Source organism: Panthera leo, chromosome F2, assembly GCF_018350215.1.
Source record: "Panthera leo isolate Ple1 chromosome F2, P.leo_Ple1_pat1.1, whole genome shotgun sequence".
In the NCBI taxonomy this organism is placed as follows: domain Eukaryota; kingdom Metazoa; phylum Chordata; class Mammalia; order Carnivora; family Felidae; genus Panthera; species Panthera leo.
The window spans coordinates 82,500,905-82,523,328 of NC_056695.1; the positions used below are offsets into that span (position 1 = coordinate 82,500,905).

A 22,424-nucleotide genomic window follows, 5' to 3' on the forward strand; every position below is an offset into this window, starting at 1 on the left:
GCTATGCCCACACTCCGTCCTCCCAGCAGATCGATCCGCACAAAGGCACAAGGAAGGGGTACTCAGCTGGCTCAGAAGTGCCTTTAATGACTCCAGATTATGGCCCCTCCACAATCCTGGCTTGACCCCTAGCAAGCAGTCAGCAAAGGTCTCCTGAGAGTTTTAGGAGGGGGTCCAGGGACCTTGAGCCTGGAGGGACAGGGCCATCCTCTCTCCTTGTGACCTGGGGGTGAGGGAAAGAGAAGTCATTCTGCTTGTCCTAGCCCCCTGCCCATCCCCCTCCCTTCCTCAGCCTCTGGTACCTTTGCCAGTGGGGTGGAAACTGCGGGAAGGGGGTCCCAAGTGCAGGGCTTCTGGGTGCTGCACATCTCACAGCCGGGTCGGCTGGGAGCATTGATGAACGTGCAGGAAGGGCAGGACCAGCCAGGCTGTGGAGGTGGGGAAATCGTTGCTGCTTACCCTTTCCTTCTGGTGCCCAGAGAATCCCAGGCCCAGGGTACCCAGTCCCTCACCTACCTGAAGGGGGCTGGGGAGGCTGGAGGTGGCTGGCAGAGGAGCTCTGGGCTGCCCCAGTGACTGAGGAAACAGGCGACTCAGTTCCCCATCCATCTTCTGGGGACACTGAGGGCTGCGTCCTGTGGAAGAGGAGGTGGGGCTCAGGGGCGTGTCAGGCTGCGCCTCCCCTCCTCATCCCATCCGCACCAAGGACTGACCTGGGGCTTCTCGCGGGGCTGAGAGCAGGTAGAGGAAAGCGGGGTCCCCATCCCGCTGGACCCCGTAGGAAGCGAGGCTGCACTCGGGCACACACAGGCGCCGCCCAATGACCCAGCGCTGCACGGCTGGTGGGAAGCCAAACTCCGAGAACACCTGGGGCCGGAGCATCAAGGCAGTGTCACTCGAAGGCCCCTTGCCCCGCACAGGGCTCCCCCCGACCCCATGCTTACCTGCTCCTGGAGGGTCGCAATGGTGCAGTGGGGGTGAACGTGCAGCGAGACGTGGGCAGAGGACGCGGCGTCCTCAACTGTCACCTGTAGCCTGGGCCAGAGTATAGGTCAGGAGGGAGCACGGGGACCCGGGAGCGCTAGGGTGGCAGAGTAAAGAAGACCTCACCTGATGGGGCCAGGAGGGAAGCAGGCCTCCTGGAGCTGGACACTCAGAGCCGCATGATGTCGGGCCAGGGTGGCTGCTGCTTGGGCTGCCCCCTTCTCGTCCCCACCCTCGATGGCTTGGGCCAGGCGCCCCACCAGCTCTTCTGCAGGGAGAGACAAAAAGCCATCAGGGCTGAGCACAGACTGCTGCTTCCAACCCCCTCCAGCCACCTGCCTTTACCTTTCTCCATCAAGTCTCCAGGGCTCCAGCAAAGATCCACCTTGGGTTGTGGGGCCCGGAGTGTGGGCACTCCAGGGGGACTGGGCGGGGAAACAGGGCACATTTCTAGGCCCAGGGCTTGGGGCAGGCTGCCTAGGAGGGAAGATGAGGGCTGGGCTGGGGTCTCCTGTGACTCGGCCCCCAAGCCGAGTTACTCACCCAGGCCTCTGCTGACCAGGTTTCCAGGACTTCTGCCACCTCCTAGCTCATAGCCCATTCCCTGGTGTTTGGCCACACATTAAGCCAGGCCTCCCCCCACCCAATCCTGGCCCTCAAAAACCCCTAAAAGGTTCCTACCGACTCCTCTCAGAGCTGAAGCTCCACTTGGCTTTTCCTTGCTCTGGAATGCTTCTGCATGCTTCTACTGTCTAGCCTCACCTATGCCCCTCCTCCAAAGAAGCCAGGCCACTTCCCTTGGCCTCTACATGCCCTCTAAGCCAGCCAGGGATGCTCCCTTGGCCTCACTGCGGAACCAAAACAGGTCCTCAGAAGCCTGCCCCTTCTTGCTCACCAGGAGGCCTGCAGTCAGGTAGTCTCTTGGTGCCCTCAGGGACACCCCTCCTCCCAACTGGCTCTACCACCAGCACAGAACACCTCGGGCTGCTCCCATCCCCAACAAACCCCCTGGGCCACTGCCTGGCGGGGCACCTGTGTCTCCCCTTACCTTCCTCCTGAGGCCCAGCCTACCTGTCCTGCAGCTCCTATGACGACCTCAGGCCCTCAGTGTTCTGAGCTATCTGCCCACTGTGATGAACAGGACCCCTGAGCACCCAGGACCAGGCCTGGCCCAGCCTTGACCTAGTCCCAAAGATCACACACACATACACACACAACACACACACTTGCCTCGGGACTTTGGTACCTGCTGCTTCCCGGCCACGTGGGTGTGATCACACGAGGACCTTCGAGTTTCGTTCAACCATCACCTTAATGAGACTTTCCCTGCCACCCAATTTTAAATTGCAAACCCCTCCCGGGGCACCTGGGTGGCTCTGTTGGTTAAGCATCTGACTCTCGATTTCGGCTCAGGACACAATCTCACAGGTTCGCGAGTTTGATCCCCGTGTTGGGCTCTGTGCTAACAGTGTGGAGCCTGCTTGGGATTCTGTCTTTCTCTCTCTCAAATAAATAAACTTAAAAAAAAAAAAAAAGATGTGTGTAAATTGCAAACTCCTCTCTTCTATTCTTCCACCATCTGGCAGAATTTTACTTACTTGTTTTCCAACTTAAATGTTTTATTTGATGTACAAGGTTACACTAGTATCAAGTGTACATAGCGATTCCAGAAGCCCGTATGCTATGCTGTGTGCACAAGTCTATGCTTACCAATGTTATATGTTCTCCTTCTCTCTGGAAATCAAGTCCCAAGAGGGCAGGAAGTCCAAGTCTCATTCATGCTAAGTCTCCAAGACCTGACATGCTCAGCACAGAACGGGTGCCGGGATACACATCTGATGAACGAACGAACGAACGAACGAAGGACGTCTTTCTCCTTCTGCGAGTGCTCTGTTGTCTGGGCCTCTCTCACGATGCACAGTAAGGTTTTCTTTTCCCTCTGGCAGATCTTCTGACACATCTGCGGGCCCTTTCCTTTCCTTTCCTTTTGCTGCACTACCTACCTGTCAGACCCTCTCTTGCTTCTCTCTCCTGGTGACCTGGGTTGAACTTTTCTACTGCCAATCTTTACCTCTCCAGAGCCCCACCCAGATCCACCTGGTTCTTCTCCCCACGGATGTGTAAGAACCTAGCCACCTCCATTCCCTTCCATGTAGGTCCTCTGTCTGGGAGTTCCATAGTACCTTGTTTCTCCAGCTTTCTGTCTCAACCATGAATTCTTCCATTTAAAAGCCATGAAATCCAGCCAATTCCATCTCCTAAGCATCTCTGAAAACATCCTTCTCTCCAGCCCTATCTGCTACACCACCCCCACACAAAGGGAGGTCTCAACCAGTCTTTTACTTTTTTTTTTTTTTAATGTTTGTTTTTGAGAGCAAGAAAGAGAGAGTGCGCATGCACGCGGGAGGGGGTGGGGGGAGAGAGAGAGACAGACAGACAGACAGACAGACGGACACAAAATCCAAAGCAGGCTCCAGGCTCCGAGCTGTCAGCACAGAGCCCAATGCAGGGCTGGAACCCACGGACGGTGAGATGAGACCTGAGCCGAAGTCAGACACTTAACCGACAGGCGCCCCTCAACCAGTCTTCAGTAGCTCGAACCTGAACCTGTCACTCTCCGCTGAGTACGTTTCCATCGCTCCTGATGCACTCCTCGCCCAGACCCTGAGGGCCTGCCTGCTGGGCCTCCACATCTGTCTGCTACTCCAGGCTCCAGCTTTCCAAGCTTTCCAGCCTGTTCTCCTTTTCTCCACCTTCTCCCTCCTGGGAGCCTTCCCAGGACACAAAAGGGGGTACGGTGGGCCCAGCTTTCCCCACTCCGTCCCCCATCCAGGCCTGGGGGGGCTTGGGCTACTTTCGTTCTCTCCCAGCACTCGCAGTGCCCGGCCAGCCAAAAGGAGTCTTCGCTCCAGAGCACTAACCATTCTGTCCCTCCATAGTGGCACCTCGGACTAGAGCTGCCCACCGCTGAGCTTCCTGAGGGTTGAGGAAGTGCAGGCTGAGGGTCCCAGGCCCTCCTGGCGGGGGCTGCAGCTCATGCTGGCTGGGACCTCGGACCGTGTAGGAAACTGACTCCAAGGGCCACTCCAAACTGACCTGAGGAAGGGGAGAGTGCGGGCTCAGTGCCTCCCGCCAGCACACCCTGCATGATGACCAAAGGAGCACGACGTAACATTTACAGGCCACGTGCCCCGTCCTAAGACCCTTACTCCTATCACCTTAAGAAGCCCTCACAGAACTCCTATAAAGATAGGTAGCGGAGCATTTACCCCCACTTTACAGGCGAGGAAACGGCAACAAAGGAAAGCGAACTGCTCAAGGGCACAAAGCTGTCTAGCGGAGGGGACTGGCCCAGGGCCCCGCGCCCCCGCCGCCCCCACTCACCGCGCCGGGTCCCGAGCCCAGCAGCTCCAGCCGGAAACGCCCGGGCCGCTCGGGGTCCGCGCTCAGCTGCAGCCTGCGCAGCTGTGCCTCGGCGTCCGGCCCCGCGCCCAGCGGCCTCACCGCGGCGTGCACAGCCAGGAGCACCGCGGCCGAGTCCGGGTCCGAGGCCGCCGCCGCGCCACCCGCAGGCGGCGCCATCTCCTGTCCGGCCCCGGCCCCCAAGCCCGCTTCCGTGGGCTCGGGCCCCTGAGCGCCTCCGCCGACCGGAAACTGGGGCCGCGAGCCTGGGGTTCCGGCCGTGGCCAGAGCGTCGGTGCCCGGCTCTGACCCTCCTGTCTTACCCAGGATGGACACGACCTAGAGGCTCGGCGGGCGGGGGCTGCAGCCGAGCGGTCCGCGTCTACCCGCCGCGCCGGTCCGGGGCTAGACGCTATTCCCAGGCTCCTTCCGAGCCGCAGGTTGCCCGGCGGGCGGCCCCCGCGTTGGTCCGCCAGCCACTCCTGGGAAGGCGGGCTGACACCAGGGGCGGGACGAGCGAGGAGGCGCAGCCAATGAGCGCCAGGAAAGGAGGCGGGATCGCACGGCCTCGAAGAGTGACGGACAGGCAGGGCAGCCAGTAGACGTGGACGGTAGGAGTGAACGGCGGGAGACGCCCCCAATGGCTAGCCGAGCTCTCGATCCCGGCGGCTGGACCAGGCCATTCAGGGGCGGGGGGCCGGGCCTTGCGGACGCTTGTTGTTGTCCGGCCCGGGGAGGCAGAGGTCGCTCGCTCGGTCCTTTGCTCTCTCGGGCCTTCTGTGGCGGTCGGCGGGCAGGTCGGTCGCGATAGTCGGTCGCCTTCCAGGGGCGAGGCTATGTCGCGGTGGCAGCCCGGCAGGGCCGGCAGGGCCGGGAGTAACGGGACGTCGTCGCGGAGCTTCTTCCCCCGGATACAGTGCGGCCCGAACGGAGGCCGCGGCGCCGCCCTCCGGTCCTGAGGAGCCCGAGCTGCCCGGAGCCCACACCGCCTCCTTACCCGCGCCGAAGTCAACCGGCCAGACCCGGCCCGGCCACACTGAGCGCTGCGCAAGCAGGTAGGTGTCCGCTCTGTGACCGGCGCCGTGTCGGGGCCTTCAGAACTCCAGCCCCCAGCGGTCCTCGCGCCGGCGAGCGTGCGCGCGTGCGCGAGTCCCGGGGCGCACTGCCTCCTGGGATTTGTAGTTCTCCGCGACTAGGCTGGGGTTTCCCTTAGCCCGGCGGAGAGGCGGGTGCGGCCAGGCTGACGCTGGAGCGCTAGCGGCCGGCCGACCGGCCCTTCGGGGGTCTTGGTGCCTGCCTCTGTTCCGTGGCGTCACTAATTTACGAAGAAATTAGGCGCGGGGAAGAACGGAGGAAGCCTATGGCTCTCCTCTTTACCTCGATAGAGAGCCTGTAGAACAGGGAAGAGCGCTGCGCCCAGGTGACCGCAGGGCCCCAGCCCCAGCCCCAGGTGTCCTGGGTCCTAACCCGGTGCGGGTTATTAGCCTAGCTGAGGAGCTTGGCCGGAGGGGTACTGCAGGAGTCCCGCACTTTTGGGGGCTCGCAGTGACCCTCACCCCTAACGGTGGAGGAGGCTCTTCTGTCGCGGTGGGCAGTGTCCAGGGAGATAAACCAGAGGCCCCAATATGAGCAAGATCCTTGGTGCGCCCCCAGGTATGGGGACGGGGAGAGGGTTGGCCGAGCCAGAGCCTCAGCTCACCACTCTCAGGTAACAGGATCTAATCCGCCTCTCCTACCAGCGCGGAGGGCTTAGGAGTAAGCCGCAGGAGGGACCCGGCTTGTTTACAGCGGCTCCACTTACCCGGTTGGGAGGCCAGAGGCTGAGCCCCAGGGGCCAGATACTCATGGACCGGTCTCCCACCCTCAGGCAGCACTAGCCCCTCTGAGCGCAGGACCCCCTCCCCAAGGACATGAAGCTGTTGGAGAACTCGAGCTTCGAAGCCATCAACTCGCAGCTGACAGTGGAGACTGGAGACGCCCACATCATTGGCAGGTGAGGTGGGGGGTTGTGTAGGCTGGTGTCTCAGAGACCCTCGAGTTGAACCTGATGGGTGGCATGCTCCGTGGTCCCACGTGCACCTTGCAGGATCGAGAGCTACTCGTGTAAGATGGCGGGAGACGACAAGCACATGTTTAAGCAGTTCTGCCAGGAGGGCCAGCCCCACGTGCTGGAGGCGCTGTCTCCACCCCAGACGTCGGGCCTCAGCCCCAGCAGGTAAGCTGCCGCAGAGCGTGCCTGCTGTGGGCCGTGGGGTTCAGGGCAGTGCTGGGCTGATGCGTCTCTCTCTGCAGACTGAGCAAGAGCCAAGGTGGTGAGGATGAGGGCCCGCTGAGCGACAAGTGCAGCCGCAAGACGCTCTTCTACCTGATTGCCACGCTCAACGAGTCCTTCCGGCCTGACTATGACTTCAGCACAGCCCGAAGCCATGAGTTCAGCAGGGAACCCAGCCTCAGCTGGGTGAGGGTCCGGTGGGGGGAGGGACCCGCAGCCCCACAGCTATCTCGACTGTCCTTCCGACTTATAGTGGCCCCTGGGTTCTGCCCAGTTCATGCCTCCCGTTCTGCGTCCTAGCCAGTCCCAACCGTGACCATCCTAGGTGGTGAACGCAGTCAACTGCAGCCTGTTTTCGGCCGTACGGGAGGACTTCAAGGCCCTGAAGCCGCAGCTCTGGAACGCAGTAGATGAGGAGATCTGCCTGTCCGAGTGTGACATCTACAGGTGGGCCGGCATTCCTGCAGGAGGGCCGTGGGTGTATGTGGCACTTGGGCCTTCATGCCACTTCTTGCCCCGCGCTCTGCAGTTACAACCCGGATTTGGACTCAGACCCCTTTGGGGAGGATGGCAGCCTCTGGTCCTTCAACTACTTCTTCTACAACAAGCGGCTGAAGCGGGTCGTGTTCTTCAGCTGCCGGTCCATCAGGTGGGCGCCTGGCCGCCTCCTTTCCCTCAGCCCCTGCTTTGTCACATGCCACTTCCCCAGCTGTACCCACCCCGCTCCTGACTTTGTCCTCCCTGGGGTCAGCAACGGGTCAGGGACAGGCAGTCCTAAGACCCGTTCCCACACCTCCCCCAGCGGATCCACGTATACTCCCTCGGAGGCCGGCAACGAGCTAGACATGGAGCTGGGCGAGGAGGAGGAGGAAGAGGAGGAGGAGGAAGAAGAGAGCGGAAGTGGAGGCAGTGAGGGCGGACCCGAGGAGACCAGCGCCATGGAGGAGGACAGGTGTGTGACGGTGGCTGTGGCCTGGCTCTCCGTAGCCAGGGGTCGATGGCACAGAGTGGGTGCCTCTCTGCCTGACCTCCTGGGAGTTGGCTCTGGAAGCTCACTGTGTGCCGTCTTCTGCCCAGGGTCCCGGTGATCTGTATGTGAGGACGAGGAGCAGAGGCCCCAGCTTCGTTCAGCTTCAGCCAGTGCCTGGAACCCTCGCTTGAGGGCGCCCCAGGGCCTCCCCAGCTGGTGGTCATCCCGGGGCTTGCCAAGGCTGCAGCGCCGCCCCAGGCCACGCCCACCTAGCCCTTTGGCTCCCGCCTGCAGACGTCTGCTCGCTCCCACGGGCTCCAGCTGCCCACGTCGTGGTCGGGCTGGACAGCACAGGGCCTGGTGGGAAGAGCCACTGCCCTGTCCCGACGAACTGACACAGGCAGGGACAGCTGGACTACAGAGTTTATTTTTGTATTTCGTGCCGGATCAGGCCTGGGCCTGCACACTCCAGCCCAAAGGGCCCGAGACCCAGTGAGCAGGCCCCTGCCGTCACCACGCTGGGCTTGGCCAGCCCCTGACGCCCACCTGTACCACCCTCCCCCCGTACCTTGCCCGTTGGGCAGCGTGCACTGAGTGTCACTTTGCTGCAGCTGGTTTGTTTCCAATAAAAAATTTCTGTGATTTAGTGGTGATCTAGGCTCCGTTCTGCGTGTGGGGCGGGGTCTGCGTCAAGGGCGGGGCTACTGCCTCCGGTATCCTAGCAACGGTCCTGGGGGGCTGTTGAGCGGCCCGGACCTGCAGAGGCCAAAATGGAGACCGGAGTGTCAGACGTCAGCAACCCCTTTTCAGTAGAAGGTGACAGCCTGATCCTGGATCTCGACTTGTACGATGCCGACAGCTATGACGTCCCGGATCCAGGGCTGCTCAAGGAGAAGAATGGTGAGGTGGCCTGGCCTCGCCGCCCCAGATCCCCACGTGACAGGCCTCACTCAGGCACCGGTTCTGCCTGCCGCGACACAACACTCCGTGGGGAGTCCCCTAACCTGGCGAGGCACTCGGGAGGGCCCCTGGCTGCCTACAGCCTCCAGAGTTTGGGGCCCAAGACCACACATCGACAGTGTTTCCACTGCTGACCCGCAGAGTCGTTTTCGGAGCCAGTCCCAGGGCTTTTTACCAGCAGCTTGCGGTGGCAGAACATGACCCCGCGCGCCCGTGCCCGCCAGCTATGGCTACTCCTGCGTACAGGCCTCCGTGACTTCGTGGAAAAGGTGGGGCTTGCCTGTGGCACCTGCCTCGAGGCCTCTTTTCTGGCCCATTTCTTCCCCTCGTTGTCCCTAGGACGCCCTCAGCCCGGATCCCCTTGGCTCCCCTAGGCAGGGGCACTACCTCTCCTCCAGCACCCCCCCTCCCCCAGCTGAATGCAGGCCCGCTCGCCCCTGCCCGCAGGAAAAGAGAGCCGAGCTGTGCGTGGGCCGCTTGACACACGGGCTGGAGCCGCTGCGCCACCTGACGGTGGCAGCTGGGCTGCGCTCAGTGGCGCAGGACCCAGCGGGCAGACGCTTCGTGGTGCTGGATGGTGCGGGCCGCCTGCACCTGCACAGACAAGACGGCTGGGCTTACGAGAAGCTGTGTGCCCCAGCAGTGCTCACGGGGCTGGTGGCGGTGCCAGGCCCTCTGGGTGCTGTGGGCCGCTTCGTGGGCTGGGGCCCCGAGGGGCTGGCCATACTAAGGCCTGACCTCAGCCTGCTGTGGCTGAGCAAGCCAGGGGTGGGCAGGGTGCCGGGCCACCAGCCCGTCTGCTGTCTGCCGGTGCCCAGCCTAGGGCTGTTGCTGGTGGCAGAGGCAGGCGGCAGCCTGGTGCTCTGGAAGTTCCGCTCAGGAGGCCGCTGCCTGGTGCCGTGTGGGTCACCTCTGCAGCTGCCACCAAGCCCTGCAGGTGCAGTCACCCGTTTGGTTCTCGGGCCCTTGCCCTCCCACCAAGCCCCATGCTGCTTCGCGGCCTGTGGCTCGGCTGTGCTCACCTTTGATCTGGACAGCTGGGCTCTCGTAGACGTGCGCCGGGACCTGCATAAAACGTGAGGGGTGCCTAGGGACTGGGAGGAAGGTGGGGTGAGAGAGGACGGGTGAATCCAGGAGAGAAAACAAGTCATGGAGGGCCGCCGGGGCTCACACACCAGGGGGTGCTGAGTCTGCGGAGGCCTCTCTTCCCCTTCAGCACCATCTCGGACCTGGCCTACTGCAAGGAGGTAGAGGCCATGGTGACGGCTTCTCGCGACAGCACAGTGAAGGTGTGGGAGGCCGACTGGCAGGTCCGGATGGTGTTCGTGGGCCACACAGGTGCGCCATACCGCTTAGGCTCTTGAGGCCCGTTCTCCCTCCACCCTGTGTAAGAGCTCCGGCGGTCGGGAGTCTCCGCCAGCCCTTCCCCGAGCTTCTCTGCACCGGCTGCATCCCGGGCCGCCTGCTCCCCTTCCCTGATCCCCTGGTGCCCCTCCCACAGGCCCAGTGACAGCTGTGGCCGTCCTGCCGAACACCGCCCTAGTCCTGTCAGCCTCGCAGGATGGGACGCTGCGCACGTGGGACCTGCAGGCGTCAGCACAGGTGGGCGAGGTGGCGCTGAGCAGCCGGGGCCGAGGGGTGCCATCTGGGCACGTGAACCGCCTGCTGGCGCCCGCTGGCCCCGGCTGGCCAGTGCTCTCTTTGAGCGCGAGCAGCGTGGAGCTGTGGCTCCTTCGCGAGCTCTACTCGCCGTTGGCGCAGCTGTCAGCGCCGGTGCTCCACCTGCAGACCGCGCCCGCGCTGCCCGCGCCCGCGCACCCGCCGCTGCCTATGCGCCTTGTGTGCGCATGCGCCGATGGCTCGGTCTACCTCGTGTCGGTCGCCACCGGGCGCACGGTGAGCGCGCTGCTGCTCGAACCGGAGGACGGCGCAGCCTCGCTGCTTTACTGCCTACCGCGGGAAGCACTGTGGCTGCTGACGCGCGCCGGACACCTGGTGTGTGCCAACGCTGCACGATGCCCCATGCGCGTGCTAAACCGGGTGTGCCCGCCCCCGGCCCCCGCGCCCAGGCCCTGCTGCCTGCACCTGTACAGCCACCTCACAGACCCCAGCAGCGCATTGGCCAGCTGGCAGATCGTACGCCAGCATGGGGGCGAGCTGTGCCTCAGTGACCTGGCCCGACCCCGGAAGGACAAAAACCGGTGGGTGCCGGAGCCGCCCACGTGGGGCAAGGTGATGGTGCCCGCGCCGACTGGCTAATGTCATGCGTAGGTACCTGCCCGTGGTGGGGCACACGGATGGCACCCTGTCGGTCCTCGAGTGGCGCCGGTCGAAGCCCGTCTTCCAAACCGAGGCACACAGCCCGGGCCCCGTCACCGCCATTGCATCTACCTGGAACTGCGTTGTGTCCTCTGGTCAGCATCTCTCCTCCCCCCAGGGGGCTGGCCTGGGAACCCCTTCCCTCCCCGGACAAAGGCGCAGTCCTGCCTCCCACCTGAGCAGGCGGAGACTTGACCGTGAAGATGTGGCGTGTCTTCCCCTATGCTGAGGAGAGCCTCTGCCTGCTGCGAACCTTCTCTTGCTGCCACCCGGCGACGGTGCTCTGCGCTCTGGGGAAGCGGGTGACTGTGGGCTTTGAGGATCCAGACAGCGCCACCTACGGCCTGGTGCAGTTTGGCCTGGGCAACGGCCTCCGCTACGATCACCGGCCCCAGGATGACCCCACGGACCACATCACTGGTGAGGGGCAGGCCAAAAATAAAGCCCAGGCCGTCCTCTGGCCCTGGTCCCTCACGCTGAGCCCTGGTCCCTCAGGCCTGTGTTGCTGTCCCACACTCAAGCTGTATGCCTGTTCCAGCCTGGACTGCACCATCCGCATCTGGACAGCCGAGAATCGCCTGTTGAGGTGGGTTGGGGCTGGGAAGGGGGGCGGGGGGGCGGGAGCCCGTCGGCAGCCAGCAGGGCTCCCCTACCTCTGCCCCCAGCAGAGCCCAGAGGCTGGACCGGGGAAAGGGGGCTTGCCCCTGCTAGTGTCTCAGTTTCCTCCTCTGGAGCAGGGCTGGATTCTCGCCCTGGCCGCTCCCTCCAGGCTCCTGCGGCTGAATGGTGCCCCTCAGGCCCTGACCTTCTGCAGCGACAGTGGGGACCTGGTGCTGGCTCTGGGCTCCCGACTGTGCCTGGTGTCCCATAGGCTCTACCTGCCCACATCTTACCTGGTTAAGGTATGCAGTGGGCACAGGATTCCTGGGCAGAGTGAGGCTGCTGTGGGCAGACAGGCCCCCCCAGGCCAGAGCTGTAGGTTTCTTTCTCCTGTTCAGAAGCTATGCCGGAAGGTCCCGGATGTGGTGGATGACCCTCCCCTGCCACCGACCACCCAGGAGTCGCTGACCCCAGCCCAGCTGCAGAGGCTCGCCAGCCTACGCGGGGTGGCCAGTCTTAGGTCTGCTGGCCCAGCTGAACTGTTCTAGAGGCCCCTGCCTAGCTCCCCCGAGTCAGGGCCTGGCTGCGTGCACCCAGCTCGGGGACCCAGAGCTCCCAGGCCACTTAGACCACCCCGACCTGTCGCAGCCCTGGCATCCCCACTCCTGGCTGTTGGGCTGTGTTCTGACAGAGGCCTGGCCATGCCCACCCCCAGGTGCTGGTCCCAGCCTCTGCCCAGTCCCCCTGGTGATGACATCTAGTGTCCCACCTGTGCCCATCCCTGTCTGCAGCACGGACTTGTCTTTCATCCATCACCAGACGGCCACACCTCAGCAGCCAGTGTTGGAGGAGGTGGGGTGGGTCCCAACCCCCAACCCCCAACCCCCAACCCCCAACCCCCTCACCGTCCCAAAGCCCCAGCCCTACAACCTTCCCTGGGCTCAGGCCACTCTCCTTCAGCCCCTGGGGCAGGCGTGGGATCCCGTGGCTGTCTGGAAAGCAGATGGCAAGACTGAAGGAGGAATGGGCTGACCCCTAACCCCCACCCAGGACCTAGAAGCCCTAGTTTCCCGGGATGAAGACCTTCAGATGCTGAGACTGGGGCTGGTGGTCCCGGCAGCCCAGCCCCCACCCTCCTGGCAACAGCGGCAGGAGGCCTTTGACAACTATCTGCGTCTCATCTATGGCCCTGGCTTGCTGGTGGGTATAGAGCCTCCCCAGCCTCAGCCCAGACTCCAGCCCCTCCCTTCACCCCGGGGCCTCACCCCTCACCCCTGCCTATCCCTCTTGCACCCCTTCCAGGGCATGCGTTCTGGAAGAGAGTCCCAGCAATGGAGTACTGTGACCCTCCCGCTGGAGAGAGAGACCTGCGATGTGTGTGCCTCGCCCACAGCTGCCCTCAGTCTTAGGCAGGCCGAGGTCTGCACTGAAGCCCTAAGGGGGCCGGCAGCCCGCCCCTTGCAGGACCTGGGGACCGGGGGCCAGCGCTTCGCCCCCCCCTCCCCGAGTCCCCTTGCCCACCCCCCACCCCCACCGGGGGGTGCACAGCAGGGCCTCCCAGGTAAGGCCTCCCGCCCCTCCCACCTCGACCCTGCCCCCATGGCCCCGCCCCCCGCCCTGCGACTCCTCCTCCCTCACCTCAGCTGCTGGCCCGCTCCTCTCTGAGCGGCAGCCTGGGCCTCGGTCTGGACCTGCGGCTGCAGTTGGAGCGGCTCCAAGGGGAGAAGCCTGTGGTCCCGGGCCTACCATCCCCCCACACACAGCACAGGGTGAGGCGCCCGGGCGGGTGGGTGCTGCCCACCCAGGAGCGGAGCTGCAGGGGCACTGGGGGCCCACGCTTGGCTCTGAGCCCCTCTGCTGTCCCAGATCCCCCTCCTGATGACGAGGCGGCCCGAGGAGCTCCTCTCCAACCTCCGAGGCTTCTTTCCTGCCACCATTCAGCCCTGTGAGGTAAGGGTCCCTTGCTCTCTCCGGTGGCAGCCTTCTCACGCACCCCGTCGTCCCTTTGCTGCAGACCTCCTGGTCCAGTCTGATCTCCGAGCCGCCTGTCGCCCTCCCCCCACCTCCTGGCCAGCCCAGCCGTGGTGCTATTGTCTGTGGGCCCTGACTCCTTGCTTTCTGGGGGCCAGCGGCCGGAGGGCCAGACTCCCAGAGAAGACACTAGGCACAGCCAAGGCCTCTGCCAGCTCATTGTGCCGGCACACCTCCTCCCCAGTGAAAGTGCTGGGTGAGCAGGTGCCATGCGGACTGTCTGGAAGACCAGAGTCCTCTCCCTTTAAAGGAGCAGAGGCCACGGGAGCTGGCCCCTTGCACTCTGCCAGCTTCCCAACGTCTCCATCCCAGACTCCCTGCACACGCTGGCACTGTCATCTGCCCGGGGCGGGGGGTGGGGGGTGTCGCCGATCCTTCCTGCAGCCGCACCATCTACCCAAACCCTCAGCCCACCTCTCCAGGCTCCTAGCACCAATTCTCATGGACATCCCGGTTCCAGGGCTGGGGGCCAAGTCCCGTGGAGAGGGTGTGGGGGTGTCAGCGCTCCCCAGAGGCCGCCCAGATTTCCTCCTCAGTCGTCACAGCTGATGCCTCCCTTGACTGTCCTTCCACCTGGTTTCTAAAGGTTCTCTTTGCCTGTCTGAGCGTTTTGGGTGTTGACTGAGAAAACAGGGCGTCACGATCCGGGTAGCACAGATTTGGTAGCAACCCAGATTGAGTCCTGTTAACGAGCAAAAGCCAGGGGTCTTCACTCGCAAATTGCAGAGGCATTAGGGAACTCACACAGGTTGCTTTCTTTTAAGAAATTTTTTTTTTTCAACATTTATTTATTTTTGGGACAGAGAGAGACAGAGCATGAACGGGGGAGGGGCAGAGAGAGAGGGAGACACAGAATCGGAAACAGGCTCCAGGCTCTGAGCCATCAGCCCAGAGCCTGACGCGGGGCTCGAACTCACGGACCGCGAGATCGTGACCTGGCTGAAGTTGGACGCCCAACCGACTGCGCCACCCAGGCGCCCCCACAGGTTGCTTTCTAAAAGTTGTGGTTAGAAGATGTAATCACATTGTACACGTCACTGCTTTTCTGGCACTTTAGTCTGGTTACCGGAAACCAGTTTTTACAGAGTGTCCTTTTTTCGCAAGATTTTATTTTCAAGCCCAGTGTGGAGCTTGAACTCACAACCCTAAGATCGAGTTGCACGTTCTACCCACCCAGCAGCTAGAGTGTCCACTTGTGCCCGAGAGCTCAGGGCCGCAGTCCACTGTTGAGCCTCTGCCCAGCTCCATGCAGTTCCTCTTTCAAAAGGAGGACGAAGTTTTAGTTCCCAGTCTGTACGGTCCGGGGGTGTTACACAGGTGCAGGTGGACGGGGGCGCGAGCCCAGTTCAGCTCCGGGAGACCCGGCCGCGGAGCTGGACTGGCCACCGAGTGGGGTGGGAGGGCAGGTGGAGTTCGGGTTCTCAGCCCACCCCGCCGTGTCCACCTGCAGCCCTCCCGCAGGCCCGTCCACTTCCCCGGCAGCGTGCCCAACTCCGTGGTGCTGCAGCAGATGTGGCCGCACAGGGAGGTCAGCGGCCTCGGAGCCCCTGCCCCGCTCACCAGCCACGGCAGACACCAGGCAAGGGAGGACCAGGGGGCTTGCTCCTGGGCTCTGTGGAAGGGGGCCCGAGTTCCCGCGGCATGCCAGCGGCCACCCGTGCTCTCCCCTCTGCAGCCAGGTGGGAGCCAGGACATGTGGCTGCCACGACGACGCGGGAGGCAGTGGCATGCCAAGTGGCAGCAGAAGCTGATCCGGTGGTTGGGGGAAGAGGAGGCGGAGGAGGAGGAGGAGGAGGAGGAGGAGGAGGAGGAGGAGGAGGACGAGCTGTATCTGGACTGGGCCTCCGACTCCCTGAGCCCACGCGGGCACCTCTCCGAGTTGGAGGAGGCCAAGGTAGGCACCCGCTAGGCCCCCGGGGCTGCCAAGGTCAGGAGCGGAGAGGGGGGCCTGCAGCTGCTGCCGCTGCCCCGCAGAGCCCCGAGGATTCGACCCCGAAGCCCTTGCACTCTCGTGACGCCTCCGCCGGGACCCAGGCCTCGCGCGGCCCCTCGTACCCCTTCAGGCGCTCGCTCTGGGAAGAGCGCTACGGCCGTCTGCCCAGGTTTCTGCAATTTTTCGTCTGCCAGAACTGGTTCAAAAAGCTGTTCCCCATCTTCAACCTGAAGGTTCGGGGGTCTCGGGCACCTGGGAAGCACAGGCTGGCGGGGAGGCGGGCAGTGCAGGGAACAGGGCCTCGGCGCTGGGTACCCGCAGGTGTATCCCGAAGTGGGCACGGTGGAGGGCCTGGCCTCGCTGCTCACGGACCTGCTGGACGAGGCCTCCTGGGCAGACCGCGTGCACATCCTGGGAGCGCTGCTGCGGCTGCTGCCCGACGTGAGCAGAGACCTCTGTAACCGGCTGCGGGGCATCCTGGAGCGCTTGCTCAACCTGGACCAGCCCCCCAGCCTCGAGGTGCACCTCTGGCCCCGCCCCCAGCCCCGCCCCCCGGCCCGCCCCGGGCCTCCAGCACCTACCCGGCTGCTTCGCTCCTCTGCGCTCAGGACCAGACGCAGAAGCAGTTCGTGATGCTGGCGTTGCAGCTCCTCCTGGCCTGCTCCCTGGAGTCCCACGAGGTGGTGCTGGAGCTCATGTCCTACTTCCTCTACTCGCCAGCCTCCTGCCGGTGAGTTTTGCTCCCTACTCATCCTCACCACCAGCTGAGGAAGGCTTCTGGATAAGCCAGCTGCTCACCACTGTCCCAGGCCCTGGCTCAAGAAGCTGCTGGAAGGGCTAGGCCTTCAGGATCCGCAGGGCTTCCTGTTCAAGGAGATGACGACCTGGGTCCAGGGCCCGGACGCCAACTGCAAGGCTGCACTGCGCCAACGCTGCTGCCAGAAGCTGGAGGAAATGATGGAGCGGCTACAGGTCCCGGTGGATGGGGCGGGGGGGGGGGGGGGGGGGCAGGCCACTTGCCAGTGGAGCCTCTTGTCTTTTCCCTAGGCTTTTCCCAAGTCGGGGTGGGGGGGATCCAGGTACGGCTGGCTGGCTCTTCGGCTTGCTCTGTACCTGTGCTCATGGGTCCTCTCCTGTTGTCCCCCAACCCCCCATCTCTGGGGATCTTCCTGCTCCTTCCCAGGAAGCAGTCTGCAGCCAGGTCTGAAGCTTGGGGCCAGGGGCAGCACCACTCAGGCCTCCCTGCTGGGGCAGGGAGAGCCTCTGCCTTGGGCTTGGCGGCATCTTCAACTGGCTGTTTCCCCCACAGATGGAATCCTTGCAGCCTTCTGTAGTAGCCGAGTTGTCAGAGGTGCTGCCCAGGGTCTCCAGGACCTCGGCACTTTACCCTCCTCCCAAGGAGGCCCCGTCTCAGATTTCCGTGCTCTCTGGGTCACCTTTTCATGTCTCAGCGACACCCTCAGCCCATTCCTGGGCCCCCTCACTGGTGGTCTCACCTGGGGAGCTGGACTTGGCCACCCTTGAGTCCCAGGCCCAGCAAACGCTTCCACCAGTGTGCTTCTGGTGGACCAGACGCACGCTGTCAGAGACACTGCGACACTTCTGCCCCTCGTCCGAGGTCCATTTGCACCCCTCAGTACCCGCTGTGCTGCCGGATGAGCCACTGCCACTGGAGCAGACGGACTGGTCACGGTCGCAGATGCTGGACCTGGGGCCGATCGATGCGCTCAACTTCTTCTGTGAGCGGCAGCGGGCCCGGCAGCAGAGTCCCCTGCAGGAGGAGCCCGAGAGCCCATGCCTGAGCTTGCGCCCACCTGTGCCCAACACAGTGCTACCACAGCCCTGGGATCGCTGGTGAGGGGGCCACCAGGCCGGGACAGGGCCTGTGCGGGGCAGCTGAGGGGCTGATGGGGCCGAACCCACTTCCTTACCCCTCCAGGCACTATCCTATCCTCCGGCTTCAGGAGGCCAAGGTCCAGAGGTCTCCGATGAGACTGAGAGGTGAGTAGGGACGGGGGGAGAACTAGACCTTGACTTCCACCTCAGCCTGAGACCTCACTGTCCTGCTGGCCCACAGGCCGGATGCCGTCCCGGCTCCGGGTGGGCAGTGCCCTCCATGGCTCCATCCGCATGCTGAAACTGCCCCTGCCGAGGGTGGAAATTCGTCCCTTCCCCCCGGCCTGGCCCAGGCCTGCCCGTCCGCTGCCCCCACTGCTCCTGCAGCCTGCTTTACAGCGCTACTTTCTGCCAGATGACACGAACCCTGACAGCTACAGTTGACCAGGCTGGTGGCCCCGGTCTCTTCTTCCCTCCAGCCTGGAGGCAGGAAGCCGCTTTCCAGCCAACTGTTCTCCCCCTAGAAATAAAGTCCAGAGGTCGTGGCCAGAAAACTGGGTGCCACCTTCATCTTTGGGGGCTGCAAGGGTGCACGGGGAGGTCCTGCTTGTGTCTTGTGAATCTCCCAGTGGCCAGCTGCATGTGCAAGGCAGGAGCCAGGGCCACGCTGGAGTCTGGCATGGTCAGCACTTGGGGGGGGGGCGGGGGCTGTCTGCCTGGAGAGGGGCCTATCCCATGTGGGCATGTCCCTGCTCAGGCACTCAGCCAGCGTTTGTCAGTAAATTACTGAGGTCAAGATGGGAGTGGGAACTTGTGGGCCAGCAAGTGGCCAGGCATGGAGGGAGTGGGAGGGTCTAGGTGGCCACAGGTGTGTGTGTGTGTGTGTGTGTGTGTGTGTGTGTGTGTGTGTAAGTGTAAGGGAGGTGAGACCAGAATCTGTTGGTGCCTTGGTTACCCTTGGGTTGGAAGGGAGAGGAATTGATGGGGTCCCATGTGCTTTATTCAAGAAGCAATAGAGGGACAGCAACCCTTTGGACCCTTCTACCTGAAAATTGTCAGGAGACATACCTCGTATGTGAAGTCTCAGAGGGCTCAGAGGGCCTTGGCTTCCTTCTGAGCTGTCGAAAGCTCCCAGGACACTGGTCAGACAACTCGTAGGGCCCAGGTGTGCACTGGCTGTGGGGTGTGCCTTTGCGAAGGGCCGGTCTAGCTTTTACATCCTTCTTTTGGGCCGTCAAGCAGCAGTTTGTTTCCTGTGAATGTTTTCAGCCTCCGACTTTAGAAGTTTCTTCTCCATGGCTTTCTGGTTAGAATTTGTCCGCAACCCGCCCACCCCAGGCCCTGAACTGTGCAGGGGCTCTTGTTCTGGGGCTGCCAAGAGGGTGGCCCTTTCCTCGCAGAGTAGGGCAAGAAGCCCCAGGACCTTTGTATAAAAGGACCCATGCCTGCTAAGACAAGGACCAGGAGGCCTAGGGCGGTCTGCTGCTACAGGTGTTTCATGCTTTAAGTTATAAAACCATTACATTCTTTTTAAAATACCAACATGAGAGGGGCACCTGGCTGGCTCAGTTGGTAGAGTGTGTGACTCTTGAACTCAGGAGTTCAAGCCCCACATTGGGCACAGAGCTTGAGAAAATAAGTAAAAATAGATATATTTGTAAAAATACCAACATGAGAGGGTCGTCTAGGCGGCTCAGTCACTTAAGCCTCTGACTCTTGGTTTGGGCTCAGGTCACGATTTCGGTCAGGAGATCAATGCAAAGTAGCACAGAGCCTGTTTGGGACTCTCTCTCCCCTTCTCTCCCCCTCCCCCACTCCCGTGCCTTCCCACAAACTCTTTTTTTAATGCTTATTTTTGAGAGAGAGAGAGAGAAGGAGATACCGAATTCGAAGCAGGCTCCAGGCTTTTCCATATCAGCACAGAGCCTGACCTGGGGCTCCAAACCCACAAACCACCAGATCATGGCCTGAGCCGCAGTCCGACGCTTAACCTGACTGAGCCACCCAGGGGCCCCTCAAAATAAACATTTAAAAAATGAAAATATATCATGACCAGGTGGAGGTTACGTCAGGAAATACAGGCTGGTCTAACATTAGAAAGTCAACCAGGGGCGCCTTCCTGGCTCAGTCTAAGGAACATGCGACTCTTGGTGCCGGGGTGTGAGTTCGAGCCCCACACTGGGGGTAGAAATTACTTAAAAAAAAAAAAAAAAAAAAAAAAAGTCAAAGTAACGGACCATGTGACTCTTCCAGGGAAGATAGAGCTCTGCCCCACCTACGATGGAAGAGGGGCCATGTAATCCGTCAGCTACCACTGGCTGGTTGGTCCCCCTAGGACCGGGGTCACACCACACGCGACGATTCCTTGCGGGCGCCTCCAGGGCCACCCTCGGCCGCGGCGTGGGGCTGGGGGCGGAGCACGCAGTCCACAACGCGCAGGCCCTCGGTGTGGCTCCGCCTCCGGGCGCCGGCCCCGCCTCCGCACGCCGACCCAGCCCCGCGCGCGGAGTGGGCAGCCTCCCGACTGGTGGCTGCGGCTTCCGTTCCTCTGACGGGCCGGGTCTCAGCCCGGGTGGCGGCTGGGGTGATCCGCGCGGGCATGGGGGAGGCCAGGACTGGCGCGGGCGCGTTGGCTAGTGGGCTAGCTTCCGCAGGGTCTCCGATGCCGGAGGCCGGCCTGGAGGCGGAGGTGGCGAAGCTGCTGCCCTTCCTGGCGCTCGGGGCGCGGGCGGACCTGCAGGCGGAGGCGGCGCGGCACGTGCTGGAGCTGACCGGCTCCGGGCCCGGTCGGACGCTGCTGGCCGGCCAGGCGGCCCTGCTGCGGGCGCTGGTCGAGCTGGCCGCGGCCCCGGCCCCGGCCCCGGCCCCGGCGCGCGACGCCGCTCGCGCACTCGTCAACCTCGCTGCCGAGCCCGGCCTGCACGAGCCGTTGCTGCAGGCCGAGCCCGAGCTGCCTGCCCGCCTGCTGGGCCGCGCGTTGGATCCACAGTGGCCCTGGGCCGAGGAGGCGGCCGCCGTGCTGGCCAACCTCAGCCGAGAGCCGGCGCCGTGTGCCGCGCTGATGGCAGCGCTGGAGGTCGCGGAGCCGGGGGAGTCAGGCCTGGGGCGGCTGGTGCGCGCGCTGTGCACGCCTGGCTACAACGCCCGCGCGCCCCTGCATTACCTGGGGCCAATGCTCTCCAACCTCAGCCAGCGTCCCGCGGCGCGCGCCTTCCTGCTGGACCCCGACAGGTGAAGCCCGGGGCTCCCGCGGGGAGGGGGTGGAGGTGAACTGGGATGGCAATGAGTGATCCCTTCCTTCAGGTGCGTGGTCCAGCGGCTGCTGCCCCTTACCCAATTCCCAGACTCCTCCGTGCGCAGGGGCGGGGTGGTGGGGACTCTCCGAAACTGCTGCTTCGAGCATCGTGAGTAGGGGTGGGGGTGTGGCGTTTGGGGGGATGGGACGGAGAGATGGCTTCGGGGCCTCGCTAGACTGACCCCCGTTCCTGTTCCCCTTCCCCCCCAGGACACCACGAGTGGCTGCTTGGGCCCGAGGTGGACATTCTCCCTTTCTTGCTGCTGCCCCTGGCTGGCCCTGAGGACTTCTCCGAGGAGGAGATGGAGCGTGAGTGGCTTGGGTGGAGCCTCGGGGTTCCCTGGGCAGAAGGGGAGGCCAGTGGGGGGGGGGGGGAGGGAGAAGATGCCCAGGGCTTGACCTGGCTGAAACCTTCCAGCCAGGGAGTTGCTGAGCACGAATGGGGCTAACCCAGGTTGGGTCTGGCCTGATGCCTGGTGCTGGCACCCAGTGGCTCGCACACACACCCCTAGGGCTGCCTGTTGACCTGCAGTACCTGCCGCCAGACAAGCAGAGGGAGCCTGATGCCGACATCCGAAAGATGCTCATTGAAGCCATCATGCTGGTGAGCAGAGAGGCCCTGCTGTATTCATGCCGGCTCCTAACGTGCCACACACGCGCGGGCACGCACATATCTGGATAACCTTTGCCCTCTCTCAGCTGACAGCCACAGCACCTGGTCGGCAGCAGGTGAGGAAGCAGGGAGCCTACCTGATCCTGCGTGAGCTACACAGCTGGGAGCCGGAGCCCGACGTGCGGGTGGCCTGCGAGAAACTCATTCAGGTGGGTGCGGGGCTGGTGGGGAAGGGGGGCGGGATGTCCGCGGTGCGCCAGCCCCAGCTGCTCACCTGCCTCCCCCGCTGGCAGGTGCTCATTGGGGACGAGCCAGAGCAGGGCATGGAAAACCTCCTGGAGGTGCAGGTGCCTGAAGACGTGGAGCAGCAGCTGCAGCGGCTGGACCGCCAGGAGCAGGAACAGCACACCCGGGAGCCGTCGGAGGAGCTGGCTCCGGAGCCACGAGCTGGAGGGGCTACACCCACCTGAGCTCCGGGCCTTCCCGCAGGCAGCTGTGGGCCCCTGGGTCTCCTTGCTCAGAGGTCGTTCCCTGCCGAGAGGTCTCTAGGGCGAATGTCCAATACGCCTGGGAGGGCGAGGGGACCTCTTTGTGCCCCGTGACTTCCAGCAACTCCGGTTGCTTGGAGCAGCGCTGGTCAGTCAGAGCCAGCCGTGCTCCAGGACTCTCGGGTGCCTCCAGGAAGATGGCTCACGGGCGGGACGGATAAACAGTGCAAGCCTGAGCGGCCCCGGAGGGCACCGTCGAGGTCTGTGCATTGGTGGGCGTCCAGGTGTAAGCAGGGCCCTTTGCTGCCAGGCCCACCCCAAGTGCTCTATTCTGGGGTCCTCAACGTGCCCTGCCTGAGACCCAGCCTCAAAGGACTGACCTCGTGAGACTTCCAGCATCAGCCTGTCCTGGGATCTCCTAGGGCTGTGACCCCCTGGTCTGTCCTTGGAGCGCTGGCTGGGCGCTGTGTCCCCGTCATTCTCTCCATCTTCCTGCTTGACCTGTGCCCCGGGACGGCCCTCAGCCCCTTGCTGTCTTCTCTGGCCCGCCCTGCTGTGACGTCCTTGCTGTCCGCTCTGACCGGGCCCTGTCCTTGGAAGGCTTCCTTGAGCGTCCGAGCCCTTTGCCTGACACACTCAGAGTGTCTCTGTGATGTGCCTGCATCCTCGCTCTTAAGCTGACCTCTCCCCTTCCCGCCCTTTGTCACCTTGGAGCCTCCTA

The 22,424-nt window shown here is 63.3% G+C and overlaps 4 protein-coding genes and 1 long non-coding RNA gene across 6 annotated transcripts; 3 read left to right on the top strand and 2 right to left on the bottom strand.

Moving 5' to 3' along the window:
• Positions 1–62: 62 nt before the first annotated feature.
• On the bottom strand, positions 63–4,655 carry SHARPIN (SHANK associated RH domain interactor). Of its 2 annotated transcripts, XM_042924024.1 has the most exons (9): positions 4,369–4,655; positions 3,906–4,080; positions 1,330–1,461; positions 1,111–1,252; positions 945–1,035; positions 714–867; positions 517–635; positions 303–428; positions 63–223 (listed from the first exon to the last, which is right to left on the bottom strand). In XM_042924024.1, exons 1-9 carry the CDS (start codon positions 4,564–4,566, stop codon positions 140–142), a joined length of 1,221 nt encoding a protein of 406 aa, XP_042779958.1. In that variant the 5' UTR covers positions 4,567–4,655; the 3' UTR covers positions 63–139. The 2 variants fall into 2 exon arrangements, with proteins under 2 accessions (XP_042779958.1, XP_042779959.1); XM_042924025.1 differs by lacking the exon at positions 1,330–1,461.
• A 697-nt stretch (positions 4,656–5,352) lies between these two features.
• On the top strand, positions 5,353–8,274 carry MAF1 (MAF1 homolog, negative regulator of RNA polymerase III). The gene is made up of 8 exons (XM_042924038.1): positions 5,353–5,441; positions 6,254–6,379; positions 6,473–6,601; positions 6,679–6,844; positions 6,984–7,105; positions 7,188–7,307; positions 7,461–7,610; positions 7,736–8,274. Exons 2-8 carry the CDS (start codon positions 6,297–6,299, stop codon positions 7,755–7,757), a joined length of 792 nt encoding a protein of 263 aa, XP_042779972.1. The 5' UTR covers positions 5,353–5,441; positions 6,254–6,296; the 3' UTR covers positions 7,758–8,274.
• Positions 8,275–8,323: 49 nt separating this feature from the next.
• WDR97 (WD repeat domain 97) lies at positions 8,324–17,966 on the top strand. The gene is given in 24 exon segments (XM_042923899.1): positions 8,324–8,528; positions 8,730–8,857; positions 9,036–9,664; positions 9,805–9,926; positions 10,090–10,789; positions 10,860–11,002; positions 11,091–11,327; positions 11,403–11,493; positions 11,677–11,809; positions 11,906–12,027; positions 12,299–12,359; positions 12,558–12,707; positions 12,810–13,001; positions 13,003–13,068; positions 13,374–13,457; positions 14,989–15,117; positions 15,214–15,432; positions 15,513–15,704; positions 15,793–15,990; positions 16,080–16,201; positions 16,281–16,443; positions 16,781–17,325; positions 17,411–17,472; positions 17,549–17,966. Coding segments are annotated over 24 exon segments (4,821 nt in total). The 5' UTR covers positions 8,324–8,398; the 3' UTR covers positions 17,752–17,966.
• Positions 17,682–19,738, bottom strand: LOC122210998. The gene is made up of 3 exons (XR_006198409.1): positions 19,583–19,738; positions 18,376–18,560; positions 17,682–17,827 (listed from the first exon to the last, which is right to left on the bottom strand). It is a non-coding gene; the product is annotated as an uncharacterized LOC122210998 (long non-coding RNA).
• Positions 19,739–19,810: 72 nt separating this feature from the next.
• Positions 19,811–21,699, top strand: HGH1 (HGH1 homolog). The gene is made up of 6 exons (XM_042924023.1): positions 19,811–20,538; positions 20,611–20,711; positions 20,813–20,911; positions 21,115–21,206; positions 21,302–21,424; positions 21,509–21,699. The coding sequence occupies exons 1-6, from the start codon at positions 19,907–19,909 to the stop codon at positions 21,683–21,685; spliced, it is 1,224 nt and encodes a 407-aa protein (XP_042779957.1). The 5' UTR covers positions 19,811–19,906; the 3' UTR covers positions 21,686–21,699.
• Positions 21,700–22,424: the final 725 nt, after the last annotated feature.

Excerpts from the sequence above, each read along its gene's own strand:
- SHARPIN (XM_042924024.1), bottom strand. The coding sequence starts at position 4,566 with ATGGCGCCGCCTGCGGGTGGCGCGGCGGCGGCCTCGGACCCGGACTCG. Across the intron at positions 1,253-1,329 it reads TGGAGACTTGATGGAGAAAG|AAGAGCTGGTGGGGCGCCTG; the intron begins GTAAAGGCAGGT and ends CTCTCCCTGCAG. Across the intron at positions 429-516 it reads GCCTCCCCAGCCCCCTTCAG|CCTGGCTGGTCCTGCCCTTC; the intron begins GTAGGTGAGGGA and ends CCACCTCCACAG.
- MAF1 (XM_042924038.1), top strand. The coding sequence starts at position 6,297 with ATGAAGCTGTTGGAGAACTCGAGCTTCGAAGCCATCAACTCGCAGCTG. Across the intron at positions 7,106-7,187 it reads TCCGAGTGTGACATCTACAG|TTACAACCCGGATTTGGACT; the intron begins GTGGGCCGGCAT and ends CGCGCTCTGCAG. Across the intron at positions 7,308-7,460 it reads TTCAGCTGCCGGTCCATCAG|CGGATCCACGTATACTCCCT; the intron begins GTGGGCGCCTGG and ends CACCTCCCCCAG.
- HGH1 (XM_042924023.1), top strand. The coding sequence starts at position 19,907 with ATGGGGGAGGCCAGGACTGGCGCGGGCGCGTTGGCTAGTGGGCTAGCT. Across the intron at positions 20,539-20,610 it reads TTCCTGCTGGACCCCGACAG|GTGCGTGGTCCAGCGGCTGC; the intron begins GTGAAGCCCGGG and ends CCCTTCCTTCAG. Across the intron at positions 20,912-21,114 it reads CTCCGAGGAGGAGATGGAGC|GGCTGCCTGTTGACCTGCAG; the intron begins GTGAGTGGCTTG and ends ACACACCCCTAG.